The sequence below is a fragment of the Neodiprion virginianus genome, chromosome 1 (assembly GCF_021901495.1).
Source record: "Neodiprion virginianus isolate iyNeoVirg1 chromosome 1, iyNeoVirg1.1, whole genome shotgun sequence".
Lineage (NCBI taxonomy): Eukaryota > Metazoa > Arthropoda > Insecta > Hymenoptera > Diprionidae > Neodiprion > Neodiprion virginianus.
This window is the reverse complement of record NC_060877.1, coordinates 439893-461234: the sequence shown is the minus strand read 5'-3', so window position 1 is coordinate 461234 and position 21342 is coordinate 439893. Positions and strand designations below refer to the sequence as shown.

The 21342-nt window shown below is 40.8% G+C and overlaps 2 protein-coding genes across 5 annotated transcripts in view; both read right to left on the bottom strand.

The window, feature by feature from the left end:
• LOC124296722 (uncharacterized) overlaps positions 1-16048 on the bottom strand; it is a 131590-nt gene extending 115542 nt beyond the window's left edge. The window contains exons 1-2 of the mRNA XM_046747018.1: positions 15302-16048; positions 13270-14508 (exon numbers count right to left, since the gene is read on the bottom strand). Of these exons, the coding sequence (XP_046602974.1) occupies positions 13270-14414 (1145 nt within the window). The 5' untranslated portion in view covers positions 14415-14508; positions 15302-16048. The remainder of the gene's footprint in view (positions 1-13269; positions 14509-15301) is intronic.
• Positions 16049-16642: 594 nt separating this feature from the next.
• Positions 16643-20532, bottom strand: LOC124310404 (dnaJ homolog subfamily A member 1). Of its 4 annotated transcripts, XM_046774302.1 has the most exons (6): positions 20373-20532; positions 19611-19827; positions 19108-19408; positions 18403-18742; positions 17873-18314; positions 16643-17519 (listed from the first exon to the last, which is right to left on the bottom strand). In XM_046774302.1, exons 2-5 carry the CDS (start codon positions 19740-19742, stop codon positions 17885-17887), a joined length of 1203 nt encoding a protein of 400 aa, XP_046630258.1. In that variant the 5' UTR covers positions 19743-19827; positions 20373-20532; the 3' UTR covers positions 16643-17519; positions 17873-17884. The 4 variants fall into 4 exon arrangements, with proteins under 4 accessions (XP_046630258.1, XP_046630256.1, XP_046630257.1 ...); XM_046774300.1 differs by having other exon boundaries at positions 16643-18314; XM_046774301.1 differs by having other exon boundaries at positions 16643-18314; positions 20351-20530.
• Between the last annotated feature and the right edge of the window lie 810 nt (positions 20533-21342).

Sequence of the window (21342 nt, the reverse complement as noted above, 5' to 3'; positions counted from 1 at the left end):
ACGGGTAGGAGTTGAGATAAAAATCTGAAAAAATCAGGGAATTATATTTGAATAATTTCGAGTCAATTTGGGTGATGAGATAGTTGAAATTCAAAAATGACCTTTTTAAATACCACCATAATACATATATATTGTAATCACCCTAGAGACAAATTTGAACATCATACTGGTTTTCGGATTATATGCCATATATGTATACCTGGTACCGTTAATCGTATATACTTATTGCAGTTTCGTCCACAAACAGTTGATGAAAAACGACAATTCTACACCCAGGCGACGAAAAAATTACGAGGCGGAAAACAGACCCCGACTATCGTTAATATCGACAACCAGCTGAAGCGTATCTTCATTTTTCTCCCCTATCTTCTCAGGACGTAGGTTCTAAAAACGTGTTCCAGAGGTTTGGAAATTTATTCACGATTCAGCTCGTCTCGATTTCGACTCTGATATACAAGTGTATAAAGTACATACACAGGTTTATACACGTGTGTACATTTAGAAAACATTTTCCTCTGCACAAGCTAGGTTTTGATCGCGCACTCTCCAGGGAAATTGAATTTTCCCTGTCCGCATGTAAATCGTAGTGGCAGAAGTATACAGAACGCGACGCAAATAGGAAGGAACAAGAAAAAAACCATATTAACCAGCTCCGCAAGCTGATCGGAGGAACTGACGAGAAACGATTCGAGGTAAGGAGTTGATAATTCCGGTGAGTCGCGCCCAAGACAGGATTTCGGAATCGTTAGATAATTGTTTGGACGTGTTTCACGTGGAAAAATTTCTACGTTTCGTAAGTGCATTAAATAAATTTTTTCATTTCCGTTAAAACCAACTCATGACTGCTAAAGTTGCATACAATTGAATTTCGCTGTTCTCGACACATATTGATACATGTACTTTGGCATGGGTGACGTCAAACAGTACTTTGTGTCAATCTGTTGTAGGTATCTGCTTCAACTTTGTTTCAGATGAACAACGAAAAAAGATGCTAAAATTACTTTTTCCTCAAACTACTAAAATGTGCAAGAGAAAATGTCGTAAAACTTCTTTGCCACTAACCACAGCGGGGGAAAGAAATGCGTAAGTTGTAGAGGGATTTATAAAGGAGCAGCCACTAAGGTGTTTACATTTCATCTATTATGGTACATATAATATACATATATGTATACTTGGGTATTACAGCGAAAGAAAAACTGGAGAAAAACGTCCCTCGAGTATTTTCACTTTACTCGTCGTCCTTGTCAGAGTCGAATTTCATCCTACTTCGTACAAAGCAGGATACAAGGGCGCTGAGTGCAAGGAGGTGAAAGGAGGGAGAAAAAAAAAGAAACGAAGTCGAAACGAAGCGAGTACACGAGCGGCAAGAAATCCATTCATCGTCCCTTTGCGGAGTTGGAGAAGAATAAAGAGAGAGGGGGAGAGAGTAAAACGGAAAAAGAAACATAGAATACCAAAGAAAAGAGGGAACCGAGTTTCATCATCTCCGAATTCCAGGATATTTCATTCAGCGTATATTGTGCGGTATACACTATGCGTATACATCCACACTTTGTACTACTCGAATTATAAATATGCATTTGGTATGACTTTTTCCAAATCTAAATCATTATTTTTTTTTTTTATTATCATTCAGTTCTAGCTAATTTTCTTTCCTTCCATTCCAAGATTTTTCAAAAAAAAATGTACATTATCTATAGACGGTACTAACAAGTGTCTTGTGCCTCAATTACGACACAGCGCAAGTAAACGACATAATAATTAGGACCGATCTTCGTGAATGTAAATATATGCACAAGTGTCATATCACCTATAGGTGCATCGTAATTACTGCAGAGCTCGAACAATCTGTTACATCAAACGAACACTTGCCAGGCCTAAGTGGTGCAATAAAAATAGTATAAAGAGCTGGAGGAAGAGAAAGCCGATAAGCGATACCTCTCCTCCTTGTCTACAGACCATTCTGATAGTTTCCAGCCTGCAATGCTGTCGGAGTCGCCCTGAGAATGCAAGAATGCAAAAACGCCAGACGCCACGCGCCGCCTGTGTAAACTTCCCCAACCGCATCCCCCAAAGACATAAGGACGGAATGCAGGTAGGAAAAGCAATAAAACGGTCAAGTGGGTGAGGCGAAGAAAGAGAGAAGTGAGACAAGAGAGCGAATTTGCACACTGCAGGGTGGCCGCAAATTTGAGGGAAAAATAATTTCATTACATTTCCAAGTTTTCCAGGACCTAAGACCTAGCTTTTCCTGTCATTTTCCCAATTCTAGTAAGTTACTAAGACCTAAATCGTTCGGCTCGTCAACTCTATATTCGGTTCAAATTCAACTTGAATTGAAGAAAAATATTACGTATGCAAAAAAGTCAGTTCAAGCCAATTTCCTTTTCTTAGCGAAAAAAAGTAAACTCGTCACATCAATAATTCATTTCTAATTCCCATGATAGAAAACTGATATTTTCAGTTTTTTTCATAACCAAATTCAAAATACCCCGACATTTCCAGGCTGTCCAAGTTTAATAGGTACGTGGTCACCTTGCTGAGAATATATCATCTTATTAATTGTAATTGAATGAAATATATAATGCCGTTCATTTTTCCTTGATCGATGAATTTATTCACTAATGTCGTGAGTTCCTCGTCCTTGTTCTTGTCGGTTTACCCGTTGGACATAATATATCCCTTACAGGTATCAAGGGTAAACATATATTATAGGACTGCCCTAAATAATGAACCGGGTTACTGTGAAATAAGAGCTGGTTATACAAATTACACACGAGAGAATTCAACACCGTTGCCTGTTTGTCAAAGTTTTATCAATATCCGTTCCCGAAGAGACGATGACATGCACCGGCCTTTTCCCTGTATTGCCCTGTTATTAATATTGCAATGGAGCGATGAACGAAATGGAACGAGGTAGTTCGATTAATCGATAAACCCTGAAACGATTTGCGAGCGCGGCTGTTATACGATCGATCAAATGACGAGCAATCAGAAGATACCTGATTCTTATTATTAATAGCCGCGAATAATAAGGAGGCACGCTTTTTCCTTTTCGTAAAAGGAGAAAGGCGAGACGCAAGGAAGAAAATCAAGAGTTTTATTAAAGCTGATTGTGAGAGAGGAGAGAAAAAAAAAAGCAAGTCACACCCCTTGAAGGCTGCTGGTTGAAACGGGCCGACGCGCGACGGTTCCGTAAATGGCAACACAACCGGATCGGATTACGTTGCGACGGACGGTGAACGGATCTTGAACACAATCAAACGACGACGCCGCCGCCGGCGTCCAGTTGAGAAAATCATTTTTAACGCCACTTGTATAATGCGTCTCGGGATACTCGCGACAATAAGCATCACTGGTAAAACAATTTATCTGTAGTAACACGGAGAAAAAAAACTTCCTCAATTTAAGCCGACATGTTTATTTGACAGTAAATTTATAGGGGTTCAAGTGAATTGTGCCGAAAGTTCATTTCAGACTTTATCAATCCAAGTTCTGAATATTTTTCAATCAAATAAATATTCATTTATACAATTGCTGGTGAGATTTTCTCAAAAGAATGCATCATTTTTTCAATTAAATTAAATTCGTATCGTCAATTTGTACTCGAATTTAATGAACGAAAGTACATTTGGCAAATCCAATATTGTAGTTGAGTAAACTTGATAATGGGGTTGTTTAGTATACGATTTAGGTGAGTGTACCGATTGAATCAAACAACGTGTTATTGAATCAAATAAACGATATTATATTTAACAAAAGTCGGATTCGGTTCGAGTACCGTAATGAATTGGTTGATTCAGCTAAAAAAACCGCAATACTGGCTGATTCAATCATCATGTTTCTTGAACATCATAATTAGTTTATTACGTCAATGAGATGTATTCGTTTCATTTAAGGAATTCGCTTCTTTTCTCTATTACCCGCATATTACTAGATTGGAAGAATAGCAATACTGACAGCAAACTCGCATGTATCGACAAATAAGCGTTGAGTTTCAAACAAAGAATTGATGGTGCGTCTACTTCGGCGTAAAACTAATTATCAATAGTCGTCATATAGGTAGCGTGTCTCATAAGTTGCAATTGCCTGAATACAATAAAAACTTCAGTTTTGTTTATTTACAGCCGATATTAAATTTTTAAATCTTGTCGATCCCCTGGTCTAGTTGTTTGATCGCTTCGAAAGTTTTTTTGTAAGATGTTAAGCCTGCAGTTTTTTTTTTAATTTAATTTTTTTATTTTTATTGAATATTTGCTTGTTTGAAACAAGTTTTAATTTGATACAAAACGATCACGTTGTCTAGATTACATTAATATTTACTCAAATCAAGCAAATGTTTGTTTAGGACTGTACAAAGGCACGATTTACTCGAATGAAATAATATTTGCCGAAATCAGCGAATGCTTTTTCTCAGTGTAACGTGTTCCACAGAATTGTAATTTTCTTCTTTCATAACAGACATGGATATCGTATAGTACGCCGTACAAAGGTGAGGTAAAATGCGGAATATTAGAGAGAGGGAAAAGAGAAGCTGCATCGAATCCGCGACAAAAATACCTTTCAGTCAGTGATGATGATGAAAACAGGATAAACAAAAAAGCCATAGTTTTGTACCCGCATGAAACAGAGTAGGAGGAAAAAACTATCACAAGTTATATTTATATGTCGTATTCGTTTTAATAAATAAAAACACATATCATCTCCAACAAATCCTAACAGCCGCGTCACTGTTGTTTGGCAGTCGTATAGCATGTATGCAAAAAATTTGGGTGATTGTGTTGGAACTGAAGTTTGGCAAAAAAAAAAAACAATTCAAAAAGAGAATTGTATAATACATACATACACACATATATATATATAAAAGATGATAAGAAAACTGCGGACAAATATTCAACTTCCAGCGATACGCGATTATAAGAATAATTCCGGTAGCCCGGGTCAGCTGTTCGTTGTCAAATGTCGGGTGATGTGTGTTCTCATCGCGCCGCGTGTACGTACATGATACTGTCTACATACAATACGCGACACATCACAGAAAACAGGCACGCACACGTGTATAGATGGCTTCCTTTGTTTGCATTATGTCATTGTTTAGTCAGAAAATGTTTATGCACTTGCGTCGCGCGCGCGTGTCATTCCGATGCTATCTCTTCGGTTAGCAAACACCGCGCGCACATTCATACACGCAGGGAGTTGTGTGTACGTAACAACGCCGGAAAACAAGCACACATAGAGACACACGACGTGGACACGACATTTAGATACGTATAATATGTACCGTGCATAATCTGATCTGTGCATATAGTGAAAGGCTCACGTGCCGCTACCGGGCCGCGTATCACGACTGTACAATTATTAGCCGATTATCTTACAGCGCGGTGGGTCTCCCTCTGTAATACAGGGTGCACTGGCAACAAATGAGAGGTGAAAATGACGCGACATTTGAATCAAACTACCCCTCATCGTACGGCTTGCCAGTATTCTGGCGCCGCATTGAAACTATCAATGATGAAATATCCCGCGGTCCGACGTGGTTGAATTTCCTAGCTTCCATGAGTTATTGGATGCAAGATCGAGCGGCTCGTAATTTATGTTTGCTGAGCCTGTCGCCGCGACATAATTGAAGGGAGCGGGGGATGATCGCAAGCTTGATCGCAAAACGAATATTTATATAGTAAAGTTCGCTAGAACTGCGTAAATGAAACTTTACGAGGGACGATGTTTGGCTCAGAGAACGGTTTAATGTGCCAAAACAAAAAACAACAAACTAATCAACATGTCGCCCCATATTGTCAGTGAGTCGGCAGAATGGACTGTATCGGCATTAACGTAATTAACGTCGAATTGAAAAGCTTTTACTATTTATGCGGAGTTGCGTTATCGTCCGTTCCAGTTTTCACAAATCTACATCACGTATGCAGGCAGGTAAACAGAAGCTGAGAAATTAATTCACGTATAGCCTGACCAGTTTGAATTATCGTCTGTTTCGTAGTACGATACAGTAGGTATACTTATAGGGAAAAGGAGGAGATAAAGGGGTCTTGAAACGAAGCGAGTTGTCTCGTAAAAAGTTCTGCACAAAATTCTGCGGTTAATTCGGTACAATTATCTCACCGTCTCGATCCGGGTCGTTCTCGCTCTCGCTGCGTACTAACTAAAGGACATATGTAGAGAGAAAAAGCAAAGGAACGGCATGCGACCCGGGTTTAACCGCAAGACGTGCGTACCTGCGCGTGTATATATCGGAGGGTGCCACCGCATGTTTAAGTTCGTAAATGGGGTCCCCGCCTTATGCGCGTTGTTAGATAACAAAAGTAGACAGCTTAGAAACAACAGCAGTTTGATGCTTTCCTCAACGGAAGGAACGGCTGCTGCCTTGGTTGTTAATTTAATATGTAATTGCACGTGGAAGAGAAGACGGCGGGACCGCCGTGGTGTACAATGATAATTAAGCTAACTAATTACCATACACGTTTGTTAGCATCTGAGAAAGGGAGAGACAGAGACAGAGAGAGAGAGAGAGAGAGAGAGAGAGAGAGAGAGAGAGAGAGAGAGAGAGAGTGACTTAGTTCCGTTTACGAGGCTAAAAGTTATTCCTCGCGATTCCTAGAATGCAATTAATAAGGACTTCCTTCCTATCTATCCAAAGTGTTTAATTTTACATGTGAAAATGAAAAATGTGAATAAACGAATTCTCCGGAATACGGTTAAAAATCAGATGAATTAAAAGAATGAGATAAAAAGAACGGATGAACAAGGAAATAGCTGCAGGTGGGATATGAGAGTGAATGATTTTAAAACAAGCAGTTTTAAACTGGCCATGAGCCAGCAGAGTCCAAGTTTATATAAAAAACAATATTTCTCAAACCGCAGAGTCCAAGTTTATATAAAAAACAAATAACAATATTCAATTCGAATTTCAAGTTACAAATTCAGATTTGTGGTCAACGATTTTAAAGCCCTCGAATACCATGTTGCATGAAAATGACGATTTTTTTATTTTTTACCACTACAATGAATCCAATATTACAAATTTGAAAGTCTGACCTTGGATTCGTTATCGGTGACCCAAAAAACTTCTGCCCACCAATCTTTACGAAAATCGGAATATTTTTAGAATTTACTACCATATTGGATCGCCATTTTGGATTTCGCAATTTGACTTCAGATTCGTTATCAGCCACGTAACAAACCGGTGAGTAACAAATTTTCTTCAAAATTCAAATGTTTTTAGTTTTTTTTCCAGCTTATTGAATGCGCCAAATGTAAATTTCGCAAATGTAACCTTAGATGCGTAATAAGCGACCTAAAAAACCTCGCAGTACTAATTTTCATTCAAATCCATCCGTCCATTCTCAAGATATCATCATTTTTGTTTGATTTTTTGAAATTTTGTTATTTGAATAATTGAAAAAGTACGGAACCGATCGAAGCCAAAATCTAATCAATTCTAAGTTTGGAAAAGCCGCGTCGATTGAGACAAAAATCATTGAAATCCGGTAACTTCTTCTCGAGATATCGACGAACAAAAAAATTTATCATATACGTACGTAGAAACGTCGAGATCTAATGAAATATAAAAATTTCATTTTCGGTGTGATCAAAATAACTTTCTTTTTTCTCTGAAACCAGAGAAATGGAAAGTTTAAAAAAGCCCTCAGAGCAGCACTCGTCATTATACGGCCAGAGACAGATTAGTCTGAATTGAGTTCCCCGCCTTTCGAGCGGGGCTTGCGGATTGTACTAAAATTGCCGGTCACGGGGGTAAATTCCATCGACAGAGGGGCGAAATTTGCCTCGGCTGCGAATACGACGCCAGCTTCCCAGGCGACGCTTCGCCCCCCGTCGCTTTTTCTGGTTCCCCCGCACCCCGAGACGCCGGGGTCGCCCTGCTGGAGCGTTTAACGACCTTGTCTCAGACCTTCCCGAGGCTAACAACGACGCGGTAACTAGGTACCCAGCTCGTGGGCCTCTTCTGCTAGATTGTCTCTGGCCAAACGAAGCCTTTGAAAGGTTTTATCCGTGTCATCATCGGGCGCTCATATTATTTCTTTATTCATTTACGCGACATTTGATACAATTGCAAATGTCGATATCTCTTCGCGTTTCAAGTGGAACAAAACTTCGTAAATTGATTTTTGTCATTACTCGACGCGGGACTCGAACTCGCGACCGCCGGATTTGCAGACCGGTACGAAACCGTCTGCGCCAACCAACGGTGTCGCAAGTCGACGCGCTAAAGTAAATGTCAACCTGCTCATAGCCTGGTACATGAAGTGCCGATTTCTATTGAAAAAGGTTTTACAATGATCCAAAGAATTTTTGCATAACTGGGAGAAAAAGGAACATACACGCTAAGAATCACCAAAAATAATCGATTTTCGATTAAATTCATTATTTTTTCTCGATTAATTGAGGATAATCGATTATTTTCAAACTCGATTATTCGACCGACTCAATTATTTTTCCTCTCAAACGGTTTTTGTTTTTTACTCCCATGATCGACGCAATGTAATATCAATTTAGCTGATTAAAGTATCAATTATTATCACTGTGTTACTTGCTAAGTAACTATTTGAAGTGAATGACAAATCAGTATTGTTCATCCGAAATTGAAAAATATTTTGAATGAAACTATAAGTTATCAAAAAACTTTTCCGATATGAGGACATTTTGGTTTTATATGCACCGTTTAAAAAAAACACGAAATAATCGATTAATTTTTACCGATTCAATCGAGTCGTGTTCGATTAATTTTTGGACACACATTCCAAATTGCGTTCGTCTTGGGTCCCTTGTACACATGCATGAGAAGTATAAAAATCGTCATACATATTTCGTAAGACCTGAAAGAGATCCGAGACAGCGATTCGACACATTATCCAGTGTTGTTGTTGCTGCTGCTCCCTACTGAACAATCCGTCACGTCGTAATATTCAAACGGTAAAAATAATAAATCTTTTTCTCAAACGAACGAGATCGAGAAAGCTGATTTGCGTCTAAATTCACGATAACGATTATCCCTGAACAAATATAGCTATCAACCATTGCCGTTCGCTATTCGCTTCTGTCTCGTTGCCTATAAATAACTCACTCCGAGCCCAGTGTTGCGAATAAATTCCGACATCACGCTACGGCTGAATGAAAAGAAATATCTGTATATTATTATGCACGTTAAATATCGAATTTTTAATTACGCAGAAATCTATTTCATAGAAATTCAGAATGTAGAAGAAAGTCCCAATGCGCAAAAGTGAAAATGTAGAAAGATGAAAGAGAATGGCGAGCCAAAATATGGAACCGTCGGAATCTCGAAGATTCTCATATATTTTGCATTTCCATGCTTTCTCTTTTCTGCCTTTCCACTCTCGACTTCTATAATTCAACTATTTCGATGGATCTTAAAATTCGTTAAAACAGATCAAGTCCCGTCCACTCACGAGAAAAAAGTAGAAATCTAAAAGCGTAATTATAACTAAAGCTAAGAACCAAACCAAGGATGTGATACGGATTCTAAAATCGCGTTAATCCTTAAATACCAGATGAATGCATTGCAAAGAACACGAAGGGGAACGTCGAGCACCACAACTGACCCCCTAAGCCGCTGATTATTTTTGTGACTTTCAAACACCGGGTACAAGTTGTTTCGATCTATAACGAATAAATTGATCGTTATATCGCCATGATTTGAGGGGGGAAAAAATCTGGGGCACGAACGGTCCCCCTCCAAAAAATGAGAAAAATTTCTTTAATTTTTTTTCATGACTCAGCATCCTTCAGTTCTACCTGAATTGAATGAATCATTGATTATCTATCAATATGTACGACCAAAAAAATGTATATTCTGGAGCAAATGACCTTTGTCTAAAATATCATTGTTAATAAATCTTTAAAAATATGTTTTCTTGTCCTAAAAGAATGTTGCATACTTCAATTTAACGCATATTAAACCAACCTCTAATAATATCTCGAAGTGTAAAAAAAATTGCTTTTTTTTTTGTCAAAATTTTTAAAGGGGTCCATTGTTCCCCACGTTCCCCTATACGACAGTATTGCAAATGATACATACATTAGTCTATTTACCTACCTACTACCCGTATATTACAAACCATAGATAGTTTCAACGCAACAACCTGTAAACATGCACACGCACACACACGCGATGCCTACAAAGTGTTTTCTTTCAACGCCGCGGATCGGACGACACGCGACGGTGATGCGCATTCGCACTCGCGCTGTTTATTGCGGCAAGCAGTCTCGCCACGATCATGTCACATACATACGTGCCAACATGCATACATTACAAGGGCTGGTGCAGTATTTATTTCGCGTGTTTAGCGAATTATTTAACGCGAGTTATTAAGCAGCGCCGGGGGAAGGGAGGAAGAGAAACACTGGTAATTAATTATCACATTTGCGTAATCGTTATATGTATACACGACCGGCTGGCTGCTCGTCGCGTCGTTTGTTCGTTATTACGCAACGCAACAGCACATCGCACACACACACATATGTAACATATACAACGTACCGATCTATCTCGGTTTCTTACTCGCTCTCGCATCGTCGTCGTTTGATAAACTCAGAGTAGCGAAAGATTCCAAGCTGCTGCTGCTGCTGCTGCTGCTGCCTCTCTGCACGTGTACGCCGAGAGCCTTACTTTGTCCAATTTTTTTTCTTTCTTTCGTTTTATTTGTTATTTATTTTTTTTTCATTCTTACGTTCCTCACTCGAATTGCACAATCCTCGCCTTCTCCTTCTCCGACCAACCAACCAACGCTACGTTACGTCACCTCACGTTTCGTCTCCTATCGACGAAGTGGCAGTTTGACTACTATTGTATGAAAAGATGGAAAGAATCAACGACTGCCGCCGCCGACGTTTCCATATTATATACCTACTTCAACACACAGAGTAATAGTTGTACATCCTGACAATAACAACGGTACCGATGATGATAACAATATGCGATGATGCGGGAACGAGAGATAATCAACGCTGGGTAACTACAATTCAGGTGGGATTTTAAAAACCATACGAAATTTCCCATATACTGGCGAATGGAACGTTTTTTGCAAAACCAGAGCCAACGGTGCAGTCCTGCCTTCGTCGTGGTCGTACATACGTTACAAGCTAATTGCGTACGATTCAATCATAAAAAACTACGTTAACGTTGCGTATTCATACACGAAATTCCCATCCAAGTTTCACCAGGTAACCTACGTAGGCACCCCTGACGGGCAATACGCACATGGGTCACACACACACACACACACACCACTAGTGAATCTCGAATAATACGCACTAGGCGTACCTATCGCTGTGAGGATTCTCCTCTACGCCGCACTCACGAGCTGCGGCAGCAGTTGTAAATCAAAGAATCGGTGGACGGACCCGAAATAAAGGCAAAAAAGGCGGTAAGAGGGTCTAAAGAGAACTGCCAGGAATGGAACGGTCAGATTCAAAGTCACCGCAAATACCCATGAAGAGTTTCACCCAATGTCGGACTTCTCCTGTCCTTCTCTCGCATCATCTTCGGTGAGAAGAATCAGGGTAAAATTTTCCGCTTCTCCGTGTAATATGTCTTAGGTATACGTGGACCGAATGAACGCTACGCCTACCCGCACGACCTCTCCCCTTCCTCGCTACCTTTTGCACTTTACCTGACTCGCACTATCCATGTAGGTAGACACAAAAATTTATGGGAAAACCGAGTAACCGAGGAAAAGGAGGAGATTCTTCTCCACTGACTTCTACTGTAGGATTCTAATTTACGAAGGCCAGCTGTGAGCAAAGGCGACTTTCCTTCTCTTCTCATCTTCTCTCCATCGCCGGAACCCTTTGTACAGCACGTATTCTTTGCACAGAGACCCTAGCTCTGTAAGCCTAGCGTGGCTCCGTTTCTCCTTCTCGGAGTGCGTCGACGACGACGACGACCACTTTCGGAGGGATACGGAGGGTCCCGAACACGACAAGGAGAGGCAGGCAGGGGAATTCCCCGATTCTTTGACCGCAGGTCTCAGGTCTTTAAATCCTGTGTAGCCTTTTAAAGCGTGACTTCTTACCCTCGAAAAAAATACACCACCACCGACCCGCCGCCGGGTACGTTTGCCACCGAGTTGTGACGAGGGAGAATCGTCGACGCGGTTCGCTCAACCGGAACGGATGTGACGTCATGTTTCGCCACGAAAATTTTCCTAAGATTTTCAGCATGAGTTATATATGTGGCCACCATACGATGTGTGAGAGTTGCGCCTCTGCCAGAAATTTTCCGCTTTCCCCAAAGTTAACGAACGAATGGTGACCCGACCTCAGACATCGAAATAAAGAAACTATGTATACACGTGTATATAATAATATATAACATTATCTCACACACTATACTGGAGCTTCTATTCTATTCCTATACATAAGCATGTCAACGACCCTAATGATAATTATACATACATACAGAAATAAAATTTCTTTCCTCGATGACAAAAAACATAACGACAGCTAAGCATCGAAAAATATTTGAGTTATTGACCGAATAACATTTGTAATAAAGAACGGTTTAAAGATGTAGATCACTAAAGTGATGCAACAAGAAAAAAGAAAGCAGAGGGTAAGGTGAGCCAGGACCGAAGAAAGAGGGGAAAAGACGGTAAAAAGTGAGGGTGAATTGTTTCCGACAATTTGTGAGTTAAAAGTTGCATTACGTGTTCATTTCTCGAACTTTTTCACAGTCATCCCCAGTGGACGAAATTATCGATTGAAATTCAGAAAAAACTAAGAAAAAATCAAATCTTCCGATCCGAAACCTGCGCAAATCAGTTTCAACATTTCAGCATGATATTTGTACCAATACTCGTAGCAAAAAAATCGAGTAATTAAGGCAGGCGGTTGCAGAGACACGACCGAAAACCCGGAAATCCCAATTAAGGCTCCCCCAGCACCTAATCGGATCGGATGAACGCGCCACATGTGCGCCTACGACGACAGAATTTTTAAATACTCTTCGATAAAACGAGACTTCGAATCGTTAAACAGAGCTAGAATAGTTGTCAACATTATTAAATCTATCAGTAATCAAGTAATATCTGCAAATCAACCGCATTATTCTAATAACAGTATATCGTACGTATCAGGGATTTTGTTTCACTTGCTGTCAAACGAGGAGTGTATCAGTCCCAAAATTATTTTTTACTACTCTCATGAATTTTTTCTTCATATAATAATATGAGTTTAAAGTAAAGTAGTAGCAAGAAAAAGCAGGAAATTCCTTACCTGATATATATGATGACACCGTTAGTGCATATCCTCTTCCACCCCTGAGGAACAGAAACAGATGTTTGTTGTTGCTGCTGATTCACGGCACCACTGTTCATATTCAACACAACATGATGCTGCACGTTGTTCGGCAACAATGATCTCACAGCCTGCTGTGGACACGAATTTAATGACAGTGACTCTTGTGACTGGCTTTGACTTTCGGGGCTACTTAGGCTGCTGTAAGTAGATTCCGCTGTATCCGATCGCACAGAATCGCACCGCCCGACGCTCCCCAAGCTGTTCTGATTATCCAGACAAGTATCCAATGTCTGATTCGAAAGAGAATTTGAATTCGAATTTGAACTCAACTCGCACTTAACACCGACACCTCGATGGTCGTTCACTAAACTACTTGGAGAATAAACTTCCTCGCCGGTGTGCTGAACAAAAGTAATAGGCGTAGTTTCGTTGACGACACTTGAACACGTCTCCCCTGGTGATGTGGCGATTTTACCCGGCGGCAAGTACCCGTCGGGCAATTGTGCCACGGGGTAGGCGGCGTTGCATGCCTCCCCGCTGACCCTGTGGGGCGCCCTCATAGAAAATACTTTCCGTTGTTCATCAGAACTCGTCGCTTTTCCAAACGGCTCTTCGCTGCCGCTTAGTCCTGGACTTTTACTACTATTCGTATCCGCCGGACTACTCTCTGTCCCGTTCCCATGACTCGTCAAACGATGACCGTTGGTCAGGGTTGCCTGATCGTAAGCTGTCCCGTTGGTTGCAAGTATCGGTATCGGTCTCTGCCTGTTTTCGTCGTTGGCTCTGTCGACAATGGAGTACGATTGAGATCTGGAGATACCTTCTTCGTGTTCCGACAGGGCATTGTTTCCAATCGAATTTATTTGTTTGGTGATATTTTTACCCGGGTAAGTTTTAGCTGGATAAACTTGTCCCTGCGATTGCACCAAGGCATTGTGGTAGGATCCCTGCTGGTAACCAACGGGAGGATTCTGACCTACCGCTGTGGCATAGGCAAAGTTATCACCAGAAACGTAGACTAGAAGACTGTTTTGCTGTATATTTGGCAGTGACGATTGGTGCTGATTGTTGCGATGGGAGGGAACAGGGTGAGACGGGATCTGCTCAGGCTTGCCGGCCATGGTCCAGGTCCAGCAGTGCAGGGCGCCGCGCCACCAACATTACTGGTATACACAGCGCACGCCTCCGACACTCCTCTAGTCCCTGCGGCATCCTCTGGCAACACAGAAAATACAGTGTCAACGTCAACGTCGTTGCATCCTCCTACCCATATGTTGCCGACTTGTTTGGGTACCGGAAAACTTATTAGAAAAAGAAAATGAAGGGAAAAAAAAATATCAGAAAATTATGTACGCTCTATGAATACACCAAGGCTTGAAAATCTCCATCCTTGCTGGGATAACCAAAATTGAGAAATTACGATTACTATTTTTTTTCCGTTTACACCAGATGCATTTCTAGCTGTGAAGTGCAACAATTGCAAGTGACGATTCCGCGAAGGGAGGGGCGGAAGAAACATAGTTCAACTAGGGAATAAATAAATAAATAAATGAATAAATAAATAAACGTGAATTGAATCGAATTGAATTGAATCGATTTGAATCGAATCGGAGTAAAATAGCGTTTACGTCAAGGGCCCGAGTCGAGTGAATCTGTGTCAAACCTCGGTTGTCGCGTTGGCGATGCCCAAGGTCATTCATTGGATGAGAAGCTGGCTGACTGACTGACTGACTGACTGACTGACTAACTGACAGGCAGGCAAGCAGGCAAGCAGGCAAGCAGGCAAGCAAGCAGGCAGGCAGGCAGGCAGGCAGGCAGCTGCTGTCGAGGAGAAGAGATACAAAGTCCGAATAGTAAAATAAAAGGCATACGAATTGTCTGCATGTTTAGAATAATTATAAATGCTAGACCGCGAGGGAAAGGAGTGAAGTCGTACCGACCGACGGTGTCGCGGTGTAACGTAGACGAAGAAGACGACGGTGTAAGTGGAAAAAAAATGCGTAGTAACCTGAATTGCGCATTTGGTGCATATGTACGAACTAGACAACGACTGAATCCAGTTGACATCACACACGAAAATAATCCAATAGCGGCACTGGCACTCTATTAACCCTGACCAGTAGGAGCTGCACTTGCACACTACGGATGTATAATCTTTACACACCGTGGTTTAATACACAATATACGTATATTGTATATGTATGTATATACATCTATACACGTATCGGTGTACGTGCAGAATCGTGATATAATTAGGGCACAAAATATGTTAACCAATTGATATTGTTATGACATCGATGTCATCACCGTTACATTACGGTTACGTCGCGCTACGTTACGCGTTCGCACTGTGAAACACGGTTAAGTTAACCCCGTCGCCGAAACAACTTCCCAACACCTGCGCGGTCCCGAACCAATGTTTTCACTAAAACTTCACCTTAATCGTGGAACAAAACACTAACGTAACGATATTAATTATAATAAAAAAAAAAAAAAATCACTCAACGCGCGACAAATCTGACCCTGCAGACCGAAACACGCGCACGATTTTCACCCTGAAAATCCACTCTATTTCGTCAATACCAATAAAAATTCCATCCCGCAGATGCTTTCCCTCCGCTGTATTTTCACGTAACTGATATTGGAAAAATATGGCTCCCTCTGCATACCCAGAAACCTTTGCGGCATCTCGAGTCTCGACGACGGACCACGGCTTTCATGGTTCCATGATGCATTTCACAAAAACAATCGAGGACTACGCCCGTGCCATCTGACGACGGTTTACCTACGCCGCGGTATCCCCTCCCCTCCCTCCTGGCTGCGTGACTGCGCCGAACTCGGTCGTAACAAGACCCATTCACATCGATACGCGACGCGAAACGGAGCGATTTCACAGCGCTCTGAACGGCGCAGTGGTCAGCGCCCACATTACGGAGCCGAGATTCAGGAAACCGAGAAATTGAATTCAATTGAATTCACGGATGGATAGTCTTCCAACTCTTCGATTGAACCGGGATTTATTTGGAAGAACAATAATAATTTGTCTTCGTTTCATTTTCATTAATTTTATTCACGGTGTTTCAGCACAGGAATTACGCTAAAGTATTATCTCCTTTCTTTCCAGAAAAAAAAAAAAAACTCGAGGAAAATGTATTTACCTACGAATTATGCATTACGTATTATGAATTACATCACGCCCGAGCACACAAACTATACGACTTACCGTTACAACGGTTGAATGTGCGAAAGATCGGTTTCAAGTTGCGATAAACAATAAAAAAAAAAATATGTAGTAAAAACTCGTCGAGTTAAATTCAGATTTAAAATGGTCTAAAAAAGAAAAAAAAAATCACAGTTGCAATACACTCAAGGTATACCATTTATGTAATTCAATCGTAAAACAATTATGGAGACATTCATTTAGTATTACGTGTCACGCTCCTATTCAATTTTACGGATCCTTACCACAGATCAGTGAAACAATAACGAGCACCATATGGTAACCCATTGATTAATTTGCCTATGATTCATTTATAATTATTATCATTATTGTTATTTTCTAATCAAAGTATGACAATCACCAGAGACAATCACTATCACCTATCGCTAGCGAAAGTAACGAAAATGAGATAATTTTTTAACCAAGTTATTACCTGCGACGAGACATGTAGTGATAATTTAAAGGAACGAGAAAGGAATAGCTTCAGTCATTGTGAAATTTTCAACAAATGGTCTTACAATCACAATCTAGAAAGCCTTGATTCAAAATGAATCAGTTTCGCTATATAGCTACTATATCTACCTGCGTAGGGGAACATTGGCACGTTCTTACTAGAAGCTGACAGAGTCTGTCGGTGTACATTTATTTACTCCATCGACTGGTATTTGAATATTGCTCAATGGTTCCAATTTTTCCTGTCACATTTGCTTAATGCACAATTTATAAACGCCAATATGCCGTATACATAAGTTTAGTTTAGCAGCGTTAAATAAATTATTTCTACGTATATTTTGCAAATCAGCAAAACTAGAAATATATCATCGTGGAAACGGGTTTGATCGCAAGGTGAAAAAGAATTTGAAATATCTATAATCGCGGAAAGGTAATGTTATGAAAACACTTACATTTTTGTGAAATAGTTTCAACTCTTATTTGTTGTATCAGATCAATTCCGAGGAATCTCTCAAGTCAGCAAAGATGGCATGACGCGTCAATTGGAATTTACCTGAGAATTAAGAGACAAAAATAAGAAAAAAAAAAGAAAACGAACTACTTAACTTTCGCCACTGTAAATTGAGAATAAATAAATTTCGTAACGTAATAGCCAAGTAATTGCAAGTAACTAAACCTCAGGTTTAAATTTAGTCAAATACGCTAAACGCCACCACGGCGCCTCACGCCATACCATTTTTATGGTTTCATCAGCAAAACCGCTTGGCAGCACACTGCCGGATGATCACGTTCATACGAAAAAAAAAATTATCGCCCCCCACGTTATTACCGAATTCTTGAGGTGTAGTTAAGGTGCGCAAGGTGTATAAACGAGGTAGAGAATAAAATAGAAATAGAGCTCTTAACATTAATATTCGGTTAGTGAGTGGCGCACTGAACGCGAGACGGTCCACCCTCGTCCTCCTCGTAAACTTGCCGCGTGTTTCGCCGTCTCGATTCTTGCTCGGGGTCCAAGTCCGTCAGCATACATTCTTCGGCGCCGTCGGGAATCATAACTTCTTCTCTAGGAGGTAAGCATTGCTCAAGGGCTGGAATCATTACAGGGTCTATAATCTTCGGGAAGTTAACGACGAATTGAATGATGAGCCGACCCCTCGTGAAGGGATCCTTGTAAACCGGCATTCCCTCGTTTAAAACGCATTTGACGTCGCCATGCTTTGTCACTTCACCCGGGATGCATGTCACGACCAAATCACGGTCATCGAGAGTGCGAATTACTTTTTGAAAACCGCACAGTGCCTCAACCAGCTCCAACTGCATCCTCATGATCAAATCGTTACCCGTTCGTCTAAAGTTAAAATAGTTGCAGGTAAATCATAGTATCGCTGCAACTTGACTTGTTCACCGAATACTACCACCAAAGACAATAGACTTACTTGAAAACCTCGTGCTCCTTCTCATCAAGGAGAATAACAATATCGCCTGGTTCTAGCTCAGGCTCCTGATCACCTTCTCCAGTGAATACAATTTTCTGCCCGTCCACCATACCCTTGTCAACGTGAACCTCGAGTATTTTTCTATCTCGCACAGTCTTACGTCCATTGCAATGCTTGCATCTGTCACGAGGGTTAATACGCTCTCCCTGCCCTTTGCAGTCAGAGCACATCGATTGAAGCTGTTGGATCATTCCCGGTGCAAGTTGCTGAATTTGTACCTGCATCCCAGAACCGCGGCAGGTAGGGCATTGCTCTACCGAACCTTTCTTACCACCGATCCCTGTTGATTTGCGAAAGGCATTGTTTACAAATAGTCATAACAATATTAAGACTCAATGGAAACTTTCCTATAAACAGACAGCAAAATTCTTTGGACAAATGATGTCAGAAAATTCGGACCATACTTTGTCTAGCGCACCTTCAACTACTACATTAGAAACCTTTCCATGTACAATAATTACCTAGACACGTGTATAACAACTAACAAGCTTTGTACAGTAACCTTGGGATGAAATGCGCATCTGATATTCAGGCCCATCGCATTCTGATATCCAGAATATTCAATGAGTACACAATGGAATGTGGAAGGGAGAATAAAGAACAAGAAAATATGAAAAAGTATAGTCAATGAAATTATAATCCTACCTTCGCACTTGTCACAAATAACATTTTTTTGTAGAGCCAATTTCCGTACAGTCCCCTTGTAAAGTTCTTCGAGAGATACAGAGAGCTGATGAATAACATCCTGGCCCTTTCGCTCTCTTCGACGACCTCCTCTACCACCGCCAAATCCACCCCCAAAGAACATATCAAAGATGTCCATGGGGGAAGAGAAACCTCCACCACTCATTCCTCCTTCTTTCAATGCCTGTTCTCCTCCTTGGTCATATATACGCTTCTTTTCTGGATTCGACAACACTTCGTACGCTTGTGAAATTTGCTTGAACTGCAAACGAATTTGGAAAAAGTCCAGAAGATGTTCCACGTGTATTCAATTATGTAAACACTAACCACAAACGGAGGATTATTTAATTCAATCACAAGCAGAAAAGAAAAATAAATGATGTGTTGGGTTAATGATAGTGCGATATTTAGTCAATATTTGCCAGAAAAAATGGCAATGAAGTGGAATGATAATGAATACTGACCCTCTCCCCTTCATTTGGATTTTTGTCAGGATGATATTTCAGAGCGAGTTTCCTGTAGGCTTTTTTTAGGTCTTCCTGAGCGCAGCCAGGTTTCACACCGAGAACATCGTAGAACGTTGTTTCTTTCACCATGATTGCGCAAGGTCTACTGCTTCTCTCCGAATATCGACCCTTGTTGGGATAAGATTTGTTTCGCTGAAGTTACCGTAATTACCTGCTGCAAGTGAAGAAAGGAAGGCATTCTAGAGCATTGTGACACGCTATCCGTGGATGTATAGAACACGAAAATTTGACTAATTCATCGATTTAAGGTGTAAAATTATCGTGAAATATTACTCCGCAAAGCTAAAGGCAAACAATGAGACCTAAGGTCACCGGTAAGGCTCACAAGATTCGTCCGTATGAACACGACGGAAGGCGAATGTTCTATTGAAATTCGAGAAAAGTCTCACCACGCCATGAGAGTACGTCATCAGCTGAGTATTAGCAATCTACACACCACACTTCGTACCTCGTGTCGCTGAATTAAATTCCGACAAATTTCACGTAAAATAGAACGATTTGATAAATATTACGACGCTTCGGATAGAACGAAGCACGATGTAAAGACACGAAAGATTTAACTACATACCCGAGTCAGCAAAAGGGAATTAATTCTTTGGAAAAAAAATGTATTGATCCCGTAGCTACGTTGGGAGATTTCTAGTTGAATGAAAATATGCCTTAATAAACAGATTTACTAGCTTTACGTAGCAGTTTTACCTGTGACAGCAACAAAAGGCGCTGCTGGTTGACGACGGTGAAACTCTCGCCAGAAATGACAGCGAAAAACTACGGAACTTGCGACGGTTTGTCACGAATATTACCGTTGTCACGTTCTCGAAATTTCTTCAGGCAGCAATGGACGTCACACGATGCGAAGTCACGGACCAATCAGACGCGAGGTGAAGGCCAATTGCGAAACGCGCGACGCCTCGTGGCCATTTGCTAAACAAATCCCCGGCAGTAACTCGACTCTCGAAGATCGGCTGAATGAACAATCGAACGAGACATTCGACTGCAGTTATCAAAGATCACCCGGGAACGAACAGCAGAATTTGAATTATTCAAACTCGAGGCGAGAACTCTGTGGATTAGAATGGTCCTTAAAAAGGTCATATTTGAACTTCGAGCGGCTCGGCCCCAAATCGGCTTCAGATTATAATAAAACGAAAATAATTCCCCAATTTTTTCACATTTTCATCTCAACTCTAACTCGTGCCCCTAAGAGGGTAGATTCCATTCAACCCTTTCAGTGACACATCAAATCTACCGAACGGATTTAGACGAAATTTTGTACAGGGGGATTTCTGGGATCGCCGATTACGAATCTGAACTCGAAATTATAAAATTCAAAACGGTACATCCAAAATGACAATATCAAGAGACTTTTGGGTGATTTGATCCACCATAATACATCCGACACTTTGAATTTTCATACGATAAATTCAGCTTTGTAATCAGCGACCCAAAAAACTGCCCCGTATACTAAATTTCATCTAACTTCGTTCAGTAGATTCGATGTACCCCTGAAAGGGTTGAATGGGGAAATACACCCGCTCGGGGCACCGGTTAGAGTTGAAATAAGAATGTAAAAAAATTGGGAAATTATTTTCGAATTATGTGAAGCCGGTTTGAGGGGCGCATCGCTCAAAATTGAAATATAACCCTACTAAGGACCACCCCACTGTAC

Excerpts from the sequence above, each read along its gene's own strand:
- LOC124310404 (XM_046774300.1), bottom strand. The coding sequence starts at position 19,742 with ATGGTGAAAGAAACAACGTTCTACGATGTTCTCGGTGTGAAACCTGGC. Across the intron at positions 19,409-19,610 it reads ATCCAAATGAAGGGGAGAGG|TTCAAGCAAATTTCACAAGC; the intron begins GTCAGTATTCAT and ends ATTCGTTTGCAG. Across the intron at positions 18,743-19,107 it reads TATTTGTGACAAGTGCGAAG|GGATCGGTGGTAAGAAAGGT; the intron begins GTAGGATTATAA and ends GCAAATCAACAG.